Source organism: Pezoporus flaviventris, unplaced genomic scaffold (genome assembly GCF_033815535.1).
Source record: "Pezoporus flaviventris isolate CSIRO_AGI_PZ_B2104156 unplaced genomic scaffold, CSIRO_AGI_Pfla_v1 ptg000036l, whole genome shotgun sequence".
Classification (NCBI taxonomy): Eukaryota; Metazoa; Chordata; class Aves; order Psittaciformes; family Psittacidae; genus Pezoporus; species Pezoporus flaviventris.
In genome coordinates, this window is record NW_026892584.1 from 2,856,688 (window position 1) to 2,873,576 (window position 16,889).

The 16,889-nt window shown below is 37.5% G+C and overlaps 1 protein-coding gene across 6 annotated transcripts in view; it reads right to left on the bottom strand.

Annotated features, from left to right (window-relative positions):
- Nucleotides 1-16,889, bottom strand: part of CD44 (CD44 molecule (Indian blood group)) — a 59,447-nt gene that overhangs the window by 33,825 nt on the left and 8,733 nt on the right. For all 6 annotated transcript variants that reach the window (XM_061462853.1, XM_061462856.1, XM_061462854.1 and 3 more), the window contains exons 2-3: nucleotides 4,548-4,713; nucleotides 665-801 (exon numbers count right to left, since the gene is read on the bottom strand). In XM_061462853.1, coding sequence (XP_061318837.1) covers nucleotides 665-801; nucleotides 4,548-4,713 — 303 coding nt within the window. The remainder of the gene's footprint in view (nucleotides 1-664; nucleotides 802-4,547; nucleotides 4,714-16,889) is intronic.

Below are 16,889 nucleotides of genomic sequence, written 5' to 3' on the forward strand. Positions count from 1 at the left end.
CCACTGTGAATGTAATCATCTACTAAAATTCAAGACATTTTAAATTAGTCCATATTTTGTCTTCAAATATGAGCACATATTTGAAGTGTCTAGGAGCTGTCACAAGGTTAGCTATATTTTCATAATAGTATAGTGAAATATTCCCAACTATTAAAAGTTCAAAACCTTAGATGAAAGTGATCTGCTTCTGACTCACATCGCTATCTAACTGCCTAATGTCTGAACGTATATTTGCCTGAAAGAAAATATTGAATGAACCTACTGCAGGTGGCAGTCACTCCTAGCACCCCTTACCACAAATAACTTGGTTGCTATAGAAGCTCAAGTGTGGATGAACATAAGAGCTGAGCACCATTGCCTACAACAGTTTTGTCTTTAAGACTCTCTGTTGCAGAGGTTCACTGCACTAAGCCATTATGATGAACCATTCTGAAGCTACTAAGTTAAGTCCTAGGGGTAGAAAATAGTTTAGTTCAAAACACTCTAATGACAAAACTGGTCAAATGCACTGCTGGCATTATAGATACACTCTTCTAGAGGCAGACAAAATGTATTTCTTCTCAGCTGAAAACCAGATGATATTTAACCCAGAAGATCTCATTCCAGGACCTTAAGTAGGAGATTATATGTTTTAGCTAATATGTCATAAAAAACATATACACACCTGTTGCATTGTAACAGTATGCATCATACCGATCACTTGTGTTTGCTGAAAGTTTGTAAATGCCAGTGTGATTTGCTGCACAAAGATGATAGGGATTGATTCGTGGGATAACAACATACCCCACTACAAAACCATACCTGTGAAGAGCAGAGGAATATACACCATATTACATATTATAATAGGTGGCAGAAGTGCTCTACATATCTCAAACATGAAGAAGAAGCCGTTATTTTATCTTACATTATTTTTCTTAGAAGTGCATGCATTTATGCATACTTTTTATATATGAAGGGTGTTCCTTTCTCACATGTAGTTATACATGTAGTTGTACAACTACAATCACTCAACACCATTTTGCATGCTATTTCTAGAGCTAAACCCACTTTAACTGAGTGAGCATTTTATTAGCTAGGATGATCAGTTCCAGAGCAAGGCACTGAAAGTGAGGACTGGAAAGCAAGTACACTTTTTACACAACTTGAAACTGTATTACCTGACACTAAAGACTGGCTTTGTGCTTTTTTCAGGGAGTCGCATTTTCATTGTTTTGAGCATAACATACTGCTCAGTGACATGTCACACAGAAATGCTGGGGGCTTGATTTATTCTACCTGAGCAAATTTAGAAATTGTTTGAAAGACACATCACTTTCTGCAAAAGCTGACAGCTTAGTAAAATATTCAGATACAACACTCATTTAGCCACTGTTTCTTTCAGTCAAACAATGCAGCTATTGTGTACAGAACTGATATATTTCAGTGAAGACTGCGGTTAACCCAGCTACATAATGCACAATGCGTTATTACTATTTCGCAATCCTGTAATACCTGATTAATTCCAATGTATTTAGCTGGGAGGTGTGATAGAATGGTAACAAGAACTGGAGTTTGCTTTGGGTTTAGTTTGACTTCTTGAGTGTCATAATTTATCAGGGAGGAGCAAACTTCATAGCTTTGCAGGTTTTCTATCTGTGAGCCCCGTTCCAGTGACATGTCTAAAAACATGCAACTCTGAAACTCTTCTGGGTGGAATTATAAACTGCTTTACATTTCCAAGGAAGACTATGATGTTGGCACTTCATAATCCATTAATTGCTTATTTGTGCTATAGTCAGTTGATTCATCTTATTCACTCACCATTCCACATGTCTTTTGATGATTACATGCAGTATATTTTTTCTCATCTACTCAAGCTTGATATGAGCCTAGCCTTACTGACAAGGACTTCTAGCACAGGATCAGCAAATGAAAGTAAGAGCGTGGGAGGGCTGGCCAGAAGGAAGGGAGGAAGAAATCCTATCTCCATGTCTTACGTGTCTAAATCTGTCCTCTGCTAAACTGTGAATTAGGGAGAATTGCAATATTAACAAAAACTGCAGTTCCTCACTGAAAAAAAAAACCCAAACAGTTCCCTGTACTCCTTCTTTCAAGTGTCTTTATATTTTAACTTCAGAAAAGACTTTCCACATTGCAGAGTACTTATAACTGCTAGCACTAGAAATCTCTACCCCTAGGCTAGTAAGGATTTGATCCATAGTCTCTTCATTGGAAGGAGCATGACCAGCAGATCAAGGGAGGGGATTTTCTCCCTCCACTCTGCTCTAGTGAAACACCCCCTCCCTGCAGTCCTGTATCCCGCTCCAGGGCAGCAACACAAGAGGGATGTGGAGCTGCTGAAGCGAGTCCAGTGGAGGCCATGGAGATGCTACGAGGGCTGGAGCAGCTCTGCTGTGGAGACAGCCTGAGAGAGCTGGGCTTCTTCAGTCTGGAGAAGAGATGGCTCCCGGGAGACCTTAGAGCAGCTTCCAGTGCCTAAAGGGGCCATCAGGAAATCCGGAGAGGGGCTTTTGACAAGTGCCTGTAGTGACAGGACAAGGGGGAATGGCTTTAACCTGACAGAGGGGAGATTGAGATAAGACATTAGGAGGAAGTTCTTCCCTGTGAGGGTGGTGTGACACTGGCAGAGGTTGCCCAGAGAAGCTGTGGCTGCCCCATCCCTGGCAGTGTTCAAGGCCAGGCTGGATGGGGCTTTGAGTAACCTGGTCTGCAACTGGGTGGAAGGTGTCCCTGCCTTGTGCCAGTGGGTTGGAACTGGATGAGCTTTAAGGTCCCTTCTAACCCAAACCATTCTATGATTCTATACATGTTTTGTAACACTGAACAATTCAGTATGTTCATATGTTAATGTTAGAGAAAGAACATGCTTGCTGTGTTAGGCAGCAGTTTTCCCTCAGAGTAAAGAATCATCTCTAGTTCGTATGTAGTGCTATTTTAAATATCATTCCCACTTCTCATGGGAGACTCTTCAGATAATTTTCTGTCCATTCTTCCTTGGCATTTTTGTCTGCCTCTTTCACTACTGTGCAGGGCATAATGCTTGTGAAAATGAATGTGCTATGTGTATGATATTTAAATGTGTTAAAATTATTTCAAGGCACTGCACATGCATTTTTTCCATGATTAAAATTACTTTGTATAGATACTATTAATCTGAAAGGAGCTTTTTTCTATTCTCAAGGGCTTGTAAGCCAGTGAGAGAGAAAATTCATGTGAAAGAACTGGAATGAAATGATTCATGGGAAATAGTTACAAGTTGTATTAAGCTAGCCCTATTTCTTATGGTACTAGGATGGAAGCCTTGAGGTCTTGGAGAAATGTCCACTGAAATTTTCCACTCCAGTCAGAAGATAAATTCCATTTCTCTATATTTGCTGTTTATTTTGGACTGTAATAAAGTTGCAAATCTACTGAAATTTCTTTCAAGTCTAATGGTTTGCCAACATGAATCTTCATTATTGATTAAAAAAACAACAAAAAATCCCCAAACAACAGAAGACCAAACCACAAATAACAAACAAAACTTCAAATTTGCAGCTGAGATCAATCTCATTGTTGCATATGAACCCTTAAGATGACTTGCATGATAAATGTGCTACGTATTTTGCAAAGCAAGACCACATAATTATCTATTTTGACATATTTACAAACTATAGGACTGTCCTGACCTGATTAATGCTTGAACAGAGAGCATCCTTGAGGAAAATATTTCATTTTGATGAAATCTGGTGTGACAAAGAATTCTGCTACAGCCCTTTTAAATGGTTTCAGCCAATAATTATTAGCCTTACATATTTTGTTGTATTCATACTCAATTTTTGTAACACAACATTTTCTGTAGCTTCCAGTCTCTTGGAGTTATTTTTTGCTAAACTGAAGAGTCTGTATTATGCATATTTTTTGGCCTATACATCATTAATTACAGAGGGCAAGTCACTTCATAATATGGTTTTGGGTTTTTTATTGCTGTCTTCTGAAACTTCTCCATTCACGGATTGTAAGAATGCACTAGTACTGTGACCATTTTTTCACTGTGATGTCCACAGCTTACCCCTCGCATTGCCACTTAATGCTTTTTACTGTTCCTTGACAGATTTCCCTATGCTGTATATGCCACCTTCAGTCTTTGACCTTACTTTGGATCATTAAAAACATAAATGCTTTATTTATGCTTATCTTATCAATTATTCAGCAATACAGCGTGATCTGAACATTTCCTAACTGGTTTTATATTGTCAATCTTTTGTTATTAATATATTAATATATTAATATATTAATATTAATATATTAACCTCTTACAGAAAAAAATCTAAATGAGTTTTTAAAAACAACTGTTAAAATGTATATGCAATCAAGGATGTACTTATTACTGGACCCAGAGCAAACATACACATGCACAAAGATGTTTTGCTCATCGCAGAATATAATTTACTTGAGGACTGGTGCAGCCATTACTAACATCTATATAAAGACGACTGTAACTATAACACAATAGCACGGATGGAGGGACTTGAGATGACATACTACTTTTTCAAGAATTTCTTTACCTGCAAGTTTCAAATCCAAGTTCATGAGCTTTCTTCAACTGCTCTAGTGTTGATAAGGTACTGTTGAGAGCTCTGCAGAGTTCAACTGCTTCAGATCGTGTGAGACTGTAACGACTGTTTTTCTCGACATGAAAAACTCCTCCATATCTGCAACTAACGTTGAACTCTGTTATCAAAAGAAAAGGAAAAAAGTAATTACAAATTGTTGGACTCAATACTTCACTAAATACCTGGAAATTATTTATTTTCAAGTATAGTGCTTTCAATGCAGACCAGCAACAAGTAGCAGCTACTGATTTGTTCAGAGAGAGCACTAGCACCTTCAACCTTCCTCATGCTCCCCTTCTTTGGGCTGAGATACAAGCCAAATCTTCAGGCCTTTCCAAAACTAGCAACACAACATGTTTTTGCTAGGTATCTAGCACTTTTAACATATCAGTAACAATAAAGTGCAGAAGATGCAATGACACGTGAAAGTCTTGGCAGCCACATTACTGTAAAACTAACTGAATATTCAAATGTATTTGAAAACAAAATATTTTATTCATTACAGAATTTTTTAAAGATTAAATGTTGTATAATCAGAGCCTTTATGTTCATAAGGTTCTTTAATTATCTTATTATGATCCCTTCACAATGAATCCTTTTAAATAAATACATATGTCAATCCCCAGTTTCAGAACCAGTTCATGTAACATTGCTAGCTAGACAAAAGGAGACAGCTTGCATTGGTTTGATGTTGTATGATCTACCTGAGACAAAAACTAAGCAAGTTGCAAAGATATTCTGAAGTAGATGAATTTTAATTTAGTAATACTCTAAAGGTTTGCACATAGAAGTAACTTTCAATAGTAAGCAGGATAAGGATAAAATTATTGAATAAAGAAAAGTTTTAGGTTCCATAGTTACAATGTGCAATTTGTTTTCTGGCCTTCGGCCTGGGAACCCTTAACAAGCAGTACCTGCAATGCCTACAGGAGGGAAGTACCTCATATGATTCACTATGGACACTGACTGAAAGGCATAAGGGCTAGAAGCTCTGAAGAGATCACACTCCATTAATCTTTAAGTTGGAAAGATACTGCCTGCAGAATGCAACTGTGAGAAAACAATATAATGCAAGGAACGCCTGTGACTAAGTAAAATAAGAGAAAAAAAATGTAAACATTTGTTTATATTTTTTTTTAACAAGAACAGCTAAGAAAGAGTGAATAATAATAAAATTAGCAATCGTGTGGAGAAAACAGGGAAAGATCAGGATTCTTCAAAGTAATGTGAATTAATTTTGCTCCTGCCCCACCTTTCCCTCAAGAGAAATAAGTGGTTGCAGCTCCAGACTAGAATTACAAGTGCAAAGCACACTTAATTGCAGTAGCCTGTTATACCCAGTGAAGAGGAACATGACTCATTTTTATCTTAATTTTCATGGAAGTTCCAAGTGCAAAAAAAGGAAAAAAATAGACCAGTCTTCTCCAAATATTAAAAAGGGGTGTCTATATCATCTATTTGAAATAAAAGGTACCATATAATAATTGTTTTCCTAAAATATTTGAAATGCAATTCATGCACATCTGCATTGACACATTCTATATAAATAACCAGCAACTCTCCTAATGCCATTTTTGCTTGATGGCCTACTTTCTTCTACAGTATAGATATAAAAGCACGTAACAGCAATCAAGTTGTACGCTCTTCCTTCAGTTGTCTTTGTTCTTTGATAAACTGAGGTTATACAGTCTACAGCATATCTGCTCAGTGTAAACTGCAAGGAACATGCCTTTCTACAGGTAACAGGAAACGATCAAGGACAGAAAATACCAGACTGTATGGTGTGTGAGAAGACAACCATTATTTGCAGCATAACAAGAAGTCTGATAATATTGATGACTGCTTATCCAAAGGAGCTCAAAAGCTGTGCATCCAATCTTAAATACTTCTATCATGGGCAACAGAATTGATCATTATGGTTACTTGGATTGCCTTTCTACAAAAAGAAGCCAAAAAAATACTTCTTCTCCCACCTGCTCCCCAATTATTTAGGCTGACAAAAACATTTAATGTAGACAAAATTGATATACATCTCATAGCTGGTTAACCATCTTGATTACGGTTCTTAGCATTTTTATTATCATGGTATGAAAAAATGTCAAGAGGACATAAATTTTAGCTTTATAAAATTTATGCAAGACTAACATGTTTTCTCAAAATGCCTTTATTTGAAAAAGCTCTTCTCTTCCAGGGAAAAATAATTCTATTAAAATTTCTCTGAAATGTCATGAGAGGCTTTGAAGGCAAGAATGAGGAACCTCATTTGTTAGCATCCCCATATGCAAGAGGACGCTAACAAATACATTTTTCTTTCCTGAAAGACTTAATGTCTTGCAACAGGTCTGAGTTTCACAGTCTGAGGAGAAGCTGGTGGATTAACACAAACTGACAGTCTCAGCAAGTTCCCACACACAATTCTGTAATAGTCATGCTGTTTCCGCAAGTGTCAGGTACAGACGTGCACAGCACTGGTCTTGGGTCCAGCTGAAGGACTAGAGACCTTCTGCAGCCACACTCCTCACTGAACAACACCACATACCCAAAAAACATTGCCACGTGTACACAGTGTCACAAGTACAGTCAACAGACATTGAGGTTGAAGATCCCAATAGATGTTTTCTTGAGACAACACAACAAATAGCTACTCTGCGTAGAAGGATATGGCCCGCAACTAGTGCTGTGGGATAGAGCTGCTCTTAAAGTTGCCATGTGAGTGACTTCTACTTTGGCTCCAAATGTTCCATATTCAAAGCCTGACATTATTTGGAAGGTGTCCAGTCAGTAGCTATATTAAACATAAATGACCTAGACAGGAAAAAGGCTTCTCTTCTGTTTTCCCTTCTTGATTCTCTCTTCCCTGTAGAACTAGGCAGACCTCAATTTGTTAGTAATTAAACATACCCCATGAAGCCCAAGACTTCATATTAAGTTTGGGATCAGAGCACAAAGATCTATTTGATAAATGAAAAGTAACAAGCTCAGTGACTTTTGGGACTAGATTTGTTTGGCACATCAACATAACTTTCAATAAATTTAGGCTAATTTCTGAAGAAAATGCAACATCCACTTGTTTTGGGTTGCAGCCAAATCTCACAGCTCATTCCAGATACACTGAAGTATTAAGTGAAGTTAACTTTTTTGAGTGAATTTGATGCAGCTGTCATCAAGCCTCAGCCTACTCATGGTTTTAAAAGCTACAACATTTCTACATGACCATCCAGAGATCCAGTCATAGTCCAAATCCCACCTGTTGGGCACCTAATTCTTTACACTCCAATTGTTGAAAATAAATAAGCTTATTTATACAAATAGACTTCATGGAACTACTTGTGGGCTACAGTTACACGCACGTATATTTTCTATGGAAATGCTCAGCCTGGCTGTACAGCATACATACTGTACACCAGGACAGGGGTGAATTGGGACGTATCAGGCTTATTGCACATATGCTGATCAACTTCACTGTGTGCATACACAGGAAGCTTTGCTCATGCACATGTGTGTCCAGGAAAACCTGGGCAAAAATGTGGCAATTCAATTCTTAACACTGGGTTTGAGGCCATCCAATTAGTTGGCCCTTTGCCCTAAATTAAAGCTGAGACTGCATGCTTTGTTTTTACTTTGATTATATCTTCTACTACTAAAAATGCTTGTAACATTGCTGCAGTATAGACATGCTGGTCGTGAAGCAGTGAGTGTGAAAAAGAACTACAGCAGTACGTAAAACTCACATGATATTTCACAGTCTAAGCAAATTGCATAAACCCAGCATTGCCTCTGTGAAGACAACCAATTAACACATTTTAAAAATGGCAAAATACAGATGCAGAGCCTACTGCACAGATCTGCCAGAGAACCAGGAGTTTTTACTTTATGGTCTCATATTTTAACATCCAGAAAATGAGGACCTTTAACTGAATTAAGATATTTCCAGTCATATCAATACAAAGCTTATAAAAATAGAAGATGAAGTCTAAATTAACACCTTAAATTCTTTTTTTTTCTATGCTGAGGTTTCTAGACTAATTTTAAGTTAAGGAATAAGCATGATTGCCAAATCCAAATCTAAATACATATTCCACCGTTTCCCTTCGTACGGGAAGGTCAAATCCATTAATTTGATGTTGATGTTATTTAGCCGGCTTTAACATAGTTATGCAAAAGATGGATTTTTTAGTTTGTTTCAAGAGACAAGGCAATGCAAAACTCACACCATGTGTACAGATCCCTTCAACCCTCCTGAAGTTTCAGAGGAGCTGATTCAGAGTGAACTCACAAACAGCACTGAAACCTTTCCTTCTCCCCCCTCTTACAGCTTTAGTTAGGCTTTAGGGGGGCTGACAAGCTGTGATTTTTCCCGGACACCCACATCGTTCACTGGAGCTGAAAGACAAACTTGTTTAATAATAGCTCTCAAAGAAGGCAAGAAGCACCAGACATGCCTGCGCTGTCATCATTATTCTCATCCAGACCATGAGATTTGGGTGACTCAACCCACAGCTGTGGAATGCCCCTAAGCCTGCGCTGAGTTTTACAAGCATGGAGAACGTTAACATTTGCACTGGACATTCCTCCCTCTCTGCCCTGGGATTTCTGGTGCTCTGTCTGAACCAACTGCATGTAAGCCTTTCCCTGCTATTGCTATTCATGGATCTGAAACAGGCTCTATTAATACTTTTCAGTCAAAATCACAAACTCCAGTGCCACAGCAGTTTGCACACTAGAGCATACTGGTGTAATAGAATCAGCTGAAACAGACTATAGAGCATTGTCCTTTCATGAAAGTGTGAGTTACACCCTGATTATTAATACTAGAGGCTTGTTAGAAGCTGTCACAGTGAGAAACCAGGTGCAATCTCTATTTCCACCCTGGTTCTGCAGCCCTTACGCATAATGACTCATGCTAACTCTTCCCATCGGAGTCGATTTTCCAGAAAGATATTTGATCCAATATATGGATGTTTCATGCACTGTTCCCTACTTTTCATTGCTTTCGAGACAATACCTGGTGGTTTTATTCTCAAGATGGATGCTGTCTTATGTTAAAAAAAACAACCTGTTAGTCTAAAAACTGCAGAGACACATCAAAGGAAGTGAAAGATTTACAAAATCCTGCCTCCTTAAACAAGAAAACTGTAGAAGAATACTTAGACACAAGGCTGCTAACAGACTTCTTGGTAAAACCGCAGCATGGCAACAGGAAATGTTGGTGTGCTGTTAACATGGGGATTTTCCTTTTCGGTTTGTGGTTCAAGATGATTGATAGGCCACCAGGATGTGATAAACTGGGGCTGAAACAGGAACAGAACTAGGGGTTTGACAGTGCAGAAAGTTTTTTGTTCTCTGTTTGTTTTAATAGAATATAGTTATTACATTTATTGGAAGAACTTTGTTCTAAATTTATTAAACAGATCTCAAGCTCTAGGCAAATACACATAGGTAAATGTTTCTTTGTAATCACAGATAAAATATCTTGTACTGACACTTCTAAACAGGAGTAACCATTACCGGAGCAGTCATATCTACATTGTTAATATTAGCATCTGCTTTACAGCATGCTAGTAATGGAGTAGAGAAAAGCTGTATATTGAAACAGATTATCACCCATTTAAAGAGACTCCTAGTAACTATGGTTCCTCTCCAGGCAAATCTAGAATTTGGGCCATATGAGCCCTAAGGTCTGAGGAAGTCTGGACAGGTCAGATCACAACTCTCAGTTCAGGCCTATATCCAGTTGATATAGGTGTTTTTTTAAATGTTTCTCAGGAAAACAACTTCACGGCTAAATAAGAGTGCATATTTTACTGCTGACTAGAGGAAATGCCTTCTGAATACAAAATTTCATATGGGATGGATTCATGAAACATTTCAGGATCCAAGATATTTTTTGTCAACAGATGTAGTAAGATGGCCCAATTTCCACTATTTTGACATGTGGGAGAACTCAAATGTACAAAAATATCATCCAGTAATTAGCAGATAACCTACAGCACACAGGGGACTGGATGGCATTACTATTTGCTGAGCACCGTTTCTTTAGAGGCTATTAGTAGAACCATTCACTAAAGCAATTTACAGCTTAGACAACTGTAATAGGATACAAAGGCTTCCACCTTTATGTCAGTTGTTGGACTAAAGCCCAGGTCAGCCATGATGAAAAACCACTGGGTAGCCGTTTTCTAGGTTATGTAAAATGATTCACTAATCCCGGCCACAGTCACTAATAGACACGTGTCAACATCATTAAAACACACCTGTACTGAATCCCTCAGGGCTTGATGGGGAAAGGAAAATTGTGTTGGGAAAATTGGACTTTAAACAGGGATGACTGCACACTGATCAAAATTTAGAAGTTAGACTTTGCAGGATCCACATGAGTTAAGCAAGCATGTGCCTATGAGGCTGCAGTCCTCTACCATCACAACAAAAAAGCATCAAGAATCAAGCTTGGGATATTGCCGAGTTGTGAAACCCAAAATTATTGTTAGGAAATACATTTCCAGATTTAGTGGGAATAAAGTGTATATTTTTGGCTTTCAAAGTATCCCCTGTGGATACTTAAGTAAAATAAGGGTTTTGTCAATTTGTAACTGTCTTTCATTTTGAAACTTAGTTTGTACAAAGTAAAATAAATCAGTTTCAGAAAGTTAAGTGTGTTTACATGGTTGCAATACAATTGGGCTGTATAAGAACGCAGTCCAGAATTTCACTGTAGATTATTTTTGTTTTCATATTTTCATTTCAGTTTGGCGTAGGAAGATGTTCTAAGTCTTGAAAATTTTCCTGGGAGAGAAAAAGCCCAATAGTTATATCCATATTAGATTACTGATATTCAGGGTAGCGGGAGGGTAGGAGGAGGGCAATAGGGGAAATCTCTGCACACCTAGCTTTTTAAAATATACAAAAACAATTTAAAAGGAATTTACCTGCTTGCTGCAAGGAGTGCCTGCTATAAACAGAGACAACATATTCTCAGGAGTTGGGTGTGGTGACAAGAAAACTGATGTCTTTCCAAAGATCTAAAGGTACAAAATCAGACCTTCCTTTGAAGTTGTGCCAAACCCATTCCGACTACCCAGTTATATTTGTGTACCTAGTAATTTGGGCTGAAAAGGCAAGTAAGATAGTAGCTTCCTCACCCTCCTGTATGCTCTTAATTACAAAAAAAGTTGTGACATAGCCATGCTATCCCTGTGATTCAAGTGGGCTCAAATGAGTCTCTGAAATGAAAAGGAAACAGGATACACAGCAGTAGGATGGGGATATACAGCAGCCAGAGAGGGATACACTATAGTAGGATGTCCTTCCTCCACCAAATGTTAACAAGTATTCCTCACATTTCTGTGTTATTTCAGTAAGTGCACATTGGAAATGGGATGCAAGACAAAGCTCAAGCTGTTGACTCCCTTCTAAATTTTTCTTCTTAACAAATCTGGCTACTGGTCATGGAAGCCATTGTCTCTGTGTCTAACAATGGGCAAAAAGTTCAGTCTCTTAATCTGGTAGCTTTACTAGCTGCTAATTTTAAAAAGTAGGGGGGGGGGGGAAGAGAGAGTGTGGCACCATTAATGAATCAAGCATTCACAGAGTCACTTGAAATGCAAGTAAGTACAAGAAACATGTTTTATTCCTCAGCAGCTGCTGCAGCAAGGAAAAAAAAAAGTCTGCTAATGCATCTTCCAAACCTAGTTTATCTGCTTGGCAACTGTTGCTCTGGTAAACATCCTGAGGGAGCCCATACAGTGTCATCACATACGATAAACTTCCTTGCTGCTGACATTAATATTATTCTTTTTGTAATAGTTTCATCCATAAATGAGCTGACAGTTTTCAGGCTGCACTAGAACATGGTACAGCTGTGTAGCATCTCAGCAGAAAAACTGCAGGCAGTGAAATCATAGATGTGGAATTAGACAGTTATCAGATATGTACTCCTCAAGATGATGAAAACATATCATCATTGTCGATACCAGGAAAGCTTCAGACTGTACAATGAGTAGTCTAACCCCAAAGGCTGAGTAACAGGGACTATGAAGCAAATCAGTTGGGATCAGTTCCATGCAATCCAGGTGAAGAAACACACATGAAACAAAGCTAGTGAATAATAGTTGGAAGCTGATTTTCATTCACTGAAATCGAATCGTTTAGTCACTTGGGATAAAATCAGGTGAGACACAGTGCTGCTAAGCAGGCAGACCCCAGCCTGAAGCTCCAAGGGCCTTATGCGTATTCCTTCCTCTGTCAGTTACCCACTGATGTAACCTGGATAAGCCAAGTCATCTCTCTCTATCTCCTTAGTCTGCAGCTACCTTCCTTAATAAAGCAATTTTAGATTTACTGATAAAGAATGCTGTAAGAGCAAAGAACTATTTCTTTGTTATTTTATTGTGTTCTTACAGATTATATATTCAGCTTCCACCTGAGTTTGACAAGTCATGTGAAGTCTGATTTAAGTGCTATGGCTATTTAGATAAGAAATTAACACAAAATCAGACCTATGATTAAGTCCAATTAAATGACAGCTTTTTAATTTTAATTTGCTACTCAATAATAATACCAGCTCTGATTTGACTGTGTTTTTCACATGATATTGATTTTTTTTTTTTGTAAACAATTTCTAGACTAAAACATATGCTTTTAGTATTGCTTCTTTTCCTCTGAGTTATACAGGAAAATCTCTAATAAGGTTTTTAAATTTTAAGCCTTTTTTAAGGTATTTTGATTTAAAACTCATTTTGTATAATAAATTCATTAAGGAAAAGTAAGCAAGGATCAAAAGTGAAAAAGAGAAAAAAAAAGATGCTGAATAAGTAGAACATCTATTGACTTTAAAGAGTCCACTTCACAAGAAAACGACAGAGAAAGGAACCCCAAGAATCTTTTTAAGAGTGCTAAACCCCAGCCAGTTAAAACAAAGATAACATTAGTATGGCAGACAGACTAAAAAGAAGGCTGCTTAGAACAAGCCTCACAATGCAAGACATGTCAAAGGACAAATGACCCCTGTGGACTTCCTAGTAACAAATAATGGCAGGAGAAGACTGCCCAAACAGGAGACATATCAGTACTTATTCCAAACTTAGCTTCCCCCAGAATGTGGATGAACTCATTTCCAGTTTCTTTCACAACCTCTCTCCATTGTTTGCAAAAATTGAGATGAAACCCAAGCTTCTTGTAGAAGTTATATGTACGAATTCACACAGAGGTACGTTACAGAAATGTAGAATGTAGCACAATATTCACACTTAAATTAGGGATCATCATTGTTAATTGAATATTGATCAAAATATTATCCAATAATCTATTGAATTTGGCCTGCTACAAATCAGATTGGTGAGCTGAAACCTCCAATGTAATGCAAGTCGCAATGGCTTAAACTAAATTCACATTTCTTAGATTAAGAAAATAGCTGTAACCTTTTTACGTAATTTTGCAGCTTTAAACATGGATAAAACATTACTTTTGAATATTTGTGATTTGTGTTTTTCACAGAAAAGCAGAACAAGGTATAGTATCGTCTGCATTATGAAGAGTTATATGGAAGAGTTCTAAGCCCTAAAAATTGCTCAATGAATAATCAAACCAAAAACAAAAACTGGAGAAAGTTACTTACTGGAATCAATGGTTAAGCAAAAAGCATCTGACTCTTCCTGTGATGTTACACTGAAATCCTGCTTTTGAGTAACGAATTTTAAGCAACTTCTGCTAGCAGTGCTGTCTGGTCATTGTTATCCACAACACCTTACAAATAGTGTGTTTTGAAGAGACCAGAAATGCTGGATATGATAGAGAAAGTAAGGAAAAAATCTTGGAAGAAAGAATTCTCTGAAGAACAGCTCATGGAAGGTGTCTGAAGGGACTAATTCACAGGCAATAACGAAAGATGAAAGTTGTTTATTCAGCTGTGTGTAGAAACTACTGCAGTTTGAGATATGGAAAATGGGTTAATCTCAATGTGCTCCTCTCCATAAAAAATTAAAGAGGTACTCAGACACAAGTATATTTTCAATAGAGGGATTGGTAACCATTGTGGTCTTAGGAGCAATTGGGAATCATACTACACGCTACTGAAAAAAATTAAACTCATGAAATGAACATTTCTTTTTTATTTGCTGCATCCCAAGCTAGATGCTCAGTTAAATTTCTTGAATAATTCTTACAGTCTTAGTTTCAAATATTTTCTATTTGGCTTAGTATAAAGACATGCTTAATAGCTAGAGTTTGCAGTTAACATTAGTAAGTACACAATACTGTTGCTATCTCAACTGTAGTGAGACTAATTACATGTCTTGGGTTTATTATATTTTTTCCTATAAAAAAAAAAAAAAAGTTTATTTAAAGTGAACAGCTCCCAAGAGGAAGTGAAGATACATTTGCATGAGGGAAGAATGGGTAAGAGGCATTGACAGCGTGCCTTAATAGTCTGTGAATTTAAATACTGTATTAAATCCTACATATATTTAGGTGTTGGAGGTACATAAGAGCAACGCATTACTGTCTGCATATAATCATCCTCAATTAGGGAAGCATCATTGTTTCCCAAAAGTGCTGGAATCATTGTGAAATCAGTGTTTTTGCTGTGATGATCATTGGTTCTAGTAATCTTCTATTTTAATGAGATAAAACTGTATTTATAAAAGGATACAGAACTAAATTGGTGTTTGGCAGATCACACAGTGACAGACCTCAATGAAGGTGAGTTTCATGACATTGGAAAGAATCATGATGTCAGATTCACTCTGAGAGGGTCAATTCAAATAGCAAATAGGACTCAGTCATCTTAACAAAAAGAAAATCCTAAACAGGTGATAATTTATCATTAATAAGGCACCACAGGATTCCCCCCCAAACACCCCCCAAAGAAATTATTTACATTTTTGAAGCAAAACTCATTGAGTTGTCTTGTCAAGTACACCAAACAAAGCAAAAACTGGTCTTGTGTGTCCCATTATTACCATGTATACACAGCACCAATTGAGATCAGTGAGCTTGTATCAGAGCTGAAAAAGAAAGCAAGATAGTAAAGGACTCTGAAATCAGAAGTAAGATCTCATAACATGCTTGCAAAAAAATAAAAGTGGGAAGTTCTTTAAAGAAATCAGAGATTTCTCTTAGGAACAGCAGAAGTAGCTTACACAGAGTGGAATCACTTTTCCAGATGATCTGCTACCAGTCATTACTATATCAATTCCCAAAACACTGATAATTCATCTGACTCTTAAAACTGTTTGCTTTGGAAGGGTGGGAGGTACTGGGATATCTCCTAGTATAGCAATCTGTTGACCAAACCAGTAGAGTTAAAAAGCAAAAGAAAGACTTGTATTAGGATTCCGACATGTTGCTATGGCTAACATTATGGATATATATTTGTACCACATCAAGGGTGGAAAAAAGGTGTTAATAAGTTGCCTAACAATTGCTGTGAGTCAGCAGTAATATGACTGTGACTGGTGTTGATAATGGGAAATGACCTGAGCACTATGAGTAATAGTCAGATAAGGTATTTGACCAACACTGTTACTAAATACAGTGCAGGTCTGCGAACAATGGTTTGTAAGGGTGTTAAAAAAATTAGGAAACTTTTCTTACGTGGATTTTCTTGTATGCATTATGCAGCTGAAAGACTGCACAGCCTGGGTCTCTGATGGATTACCAAACATTTAGCAACTGAAGAGAGTTTCCTGAGTTTTCTGTCACTTCCCAGTCCTCTACACTCTTGTTCACTTCTGCACCAGTCCTGGCACAAGAATTTCTTTTTTTCTCATGAAAAATAATAATAATAATGCTTATTTCAGTTGAAATAGCCCTGTGTGTAATATCACAGCTGCTTTCTGAAACTGAACCGAAAGAGGCGCTAATCCTGTTGATTAGACCAGGCTAGGGCTCAGGAGAACATGTTCTTTTTACAGGTCTGTTGTTGGGTGACTTTTTTTGCTTTCTCTGCGTTTCCCTACCTGTGAAGTGGGGCTAAACAACACTGAATTCCAAAGGACTACAAAAAAAAAACCTGCTATGAGCATATTTGACAGTTCACTTCTTTCTCACTAGCTGGAATCATTTTTATATCTTCAAACATCTTTAAATGTTTTCTGAGGCAAGCCGTAAAAAGAGGAAAGAGACTCTCTCTAGGCAGTCACTGTAGGAAGCTGTTTCACATGGTCACAATGTCTGCTTGTTATTACTTCTTAATACAAGTATTACTAATTGGAGAGCTGCATGTCTAAAACGTACTGCGCCCATTCAGTGATGAACTCAAACCACCAAGTATCCACTTTGGTGGAAGGCTATGGAATG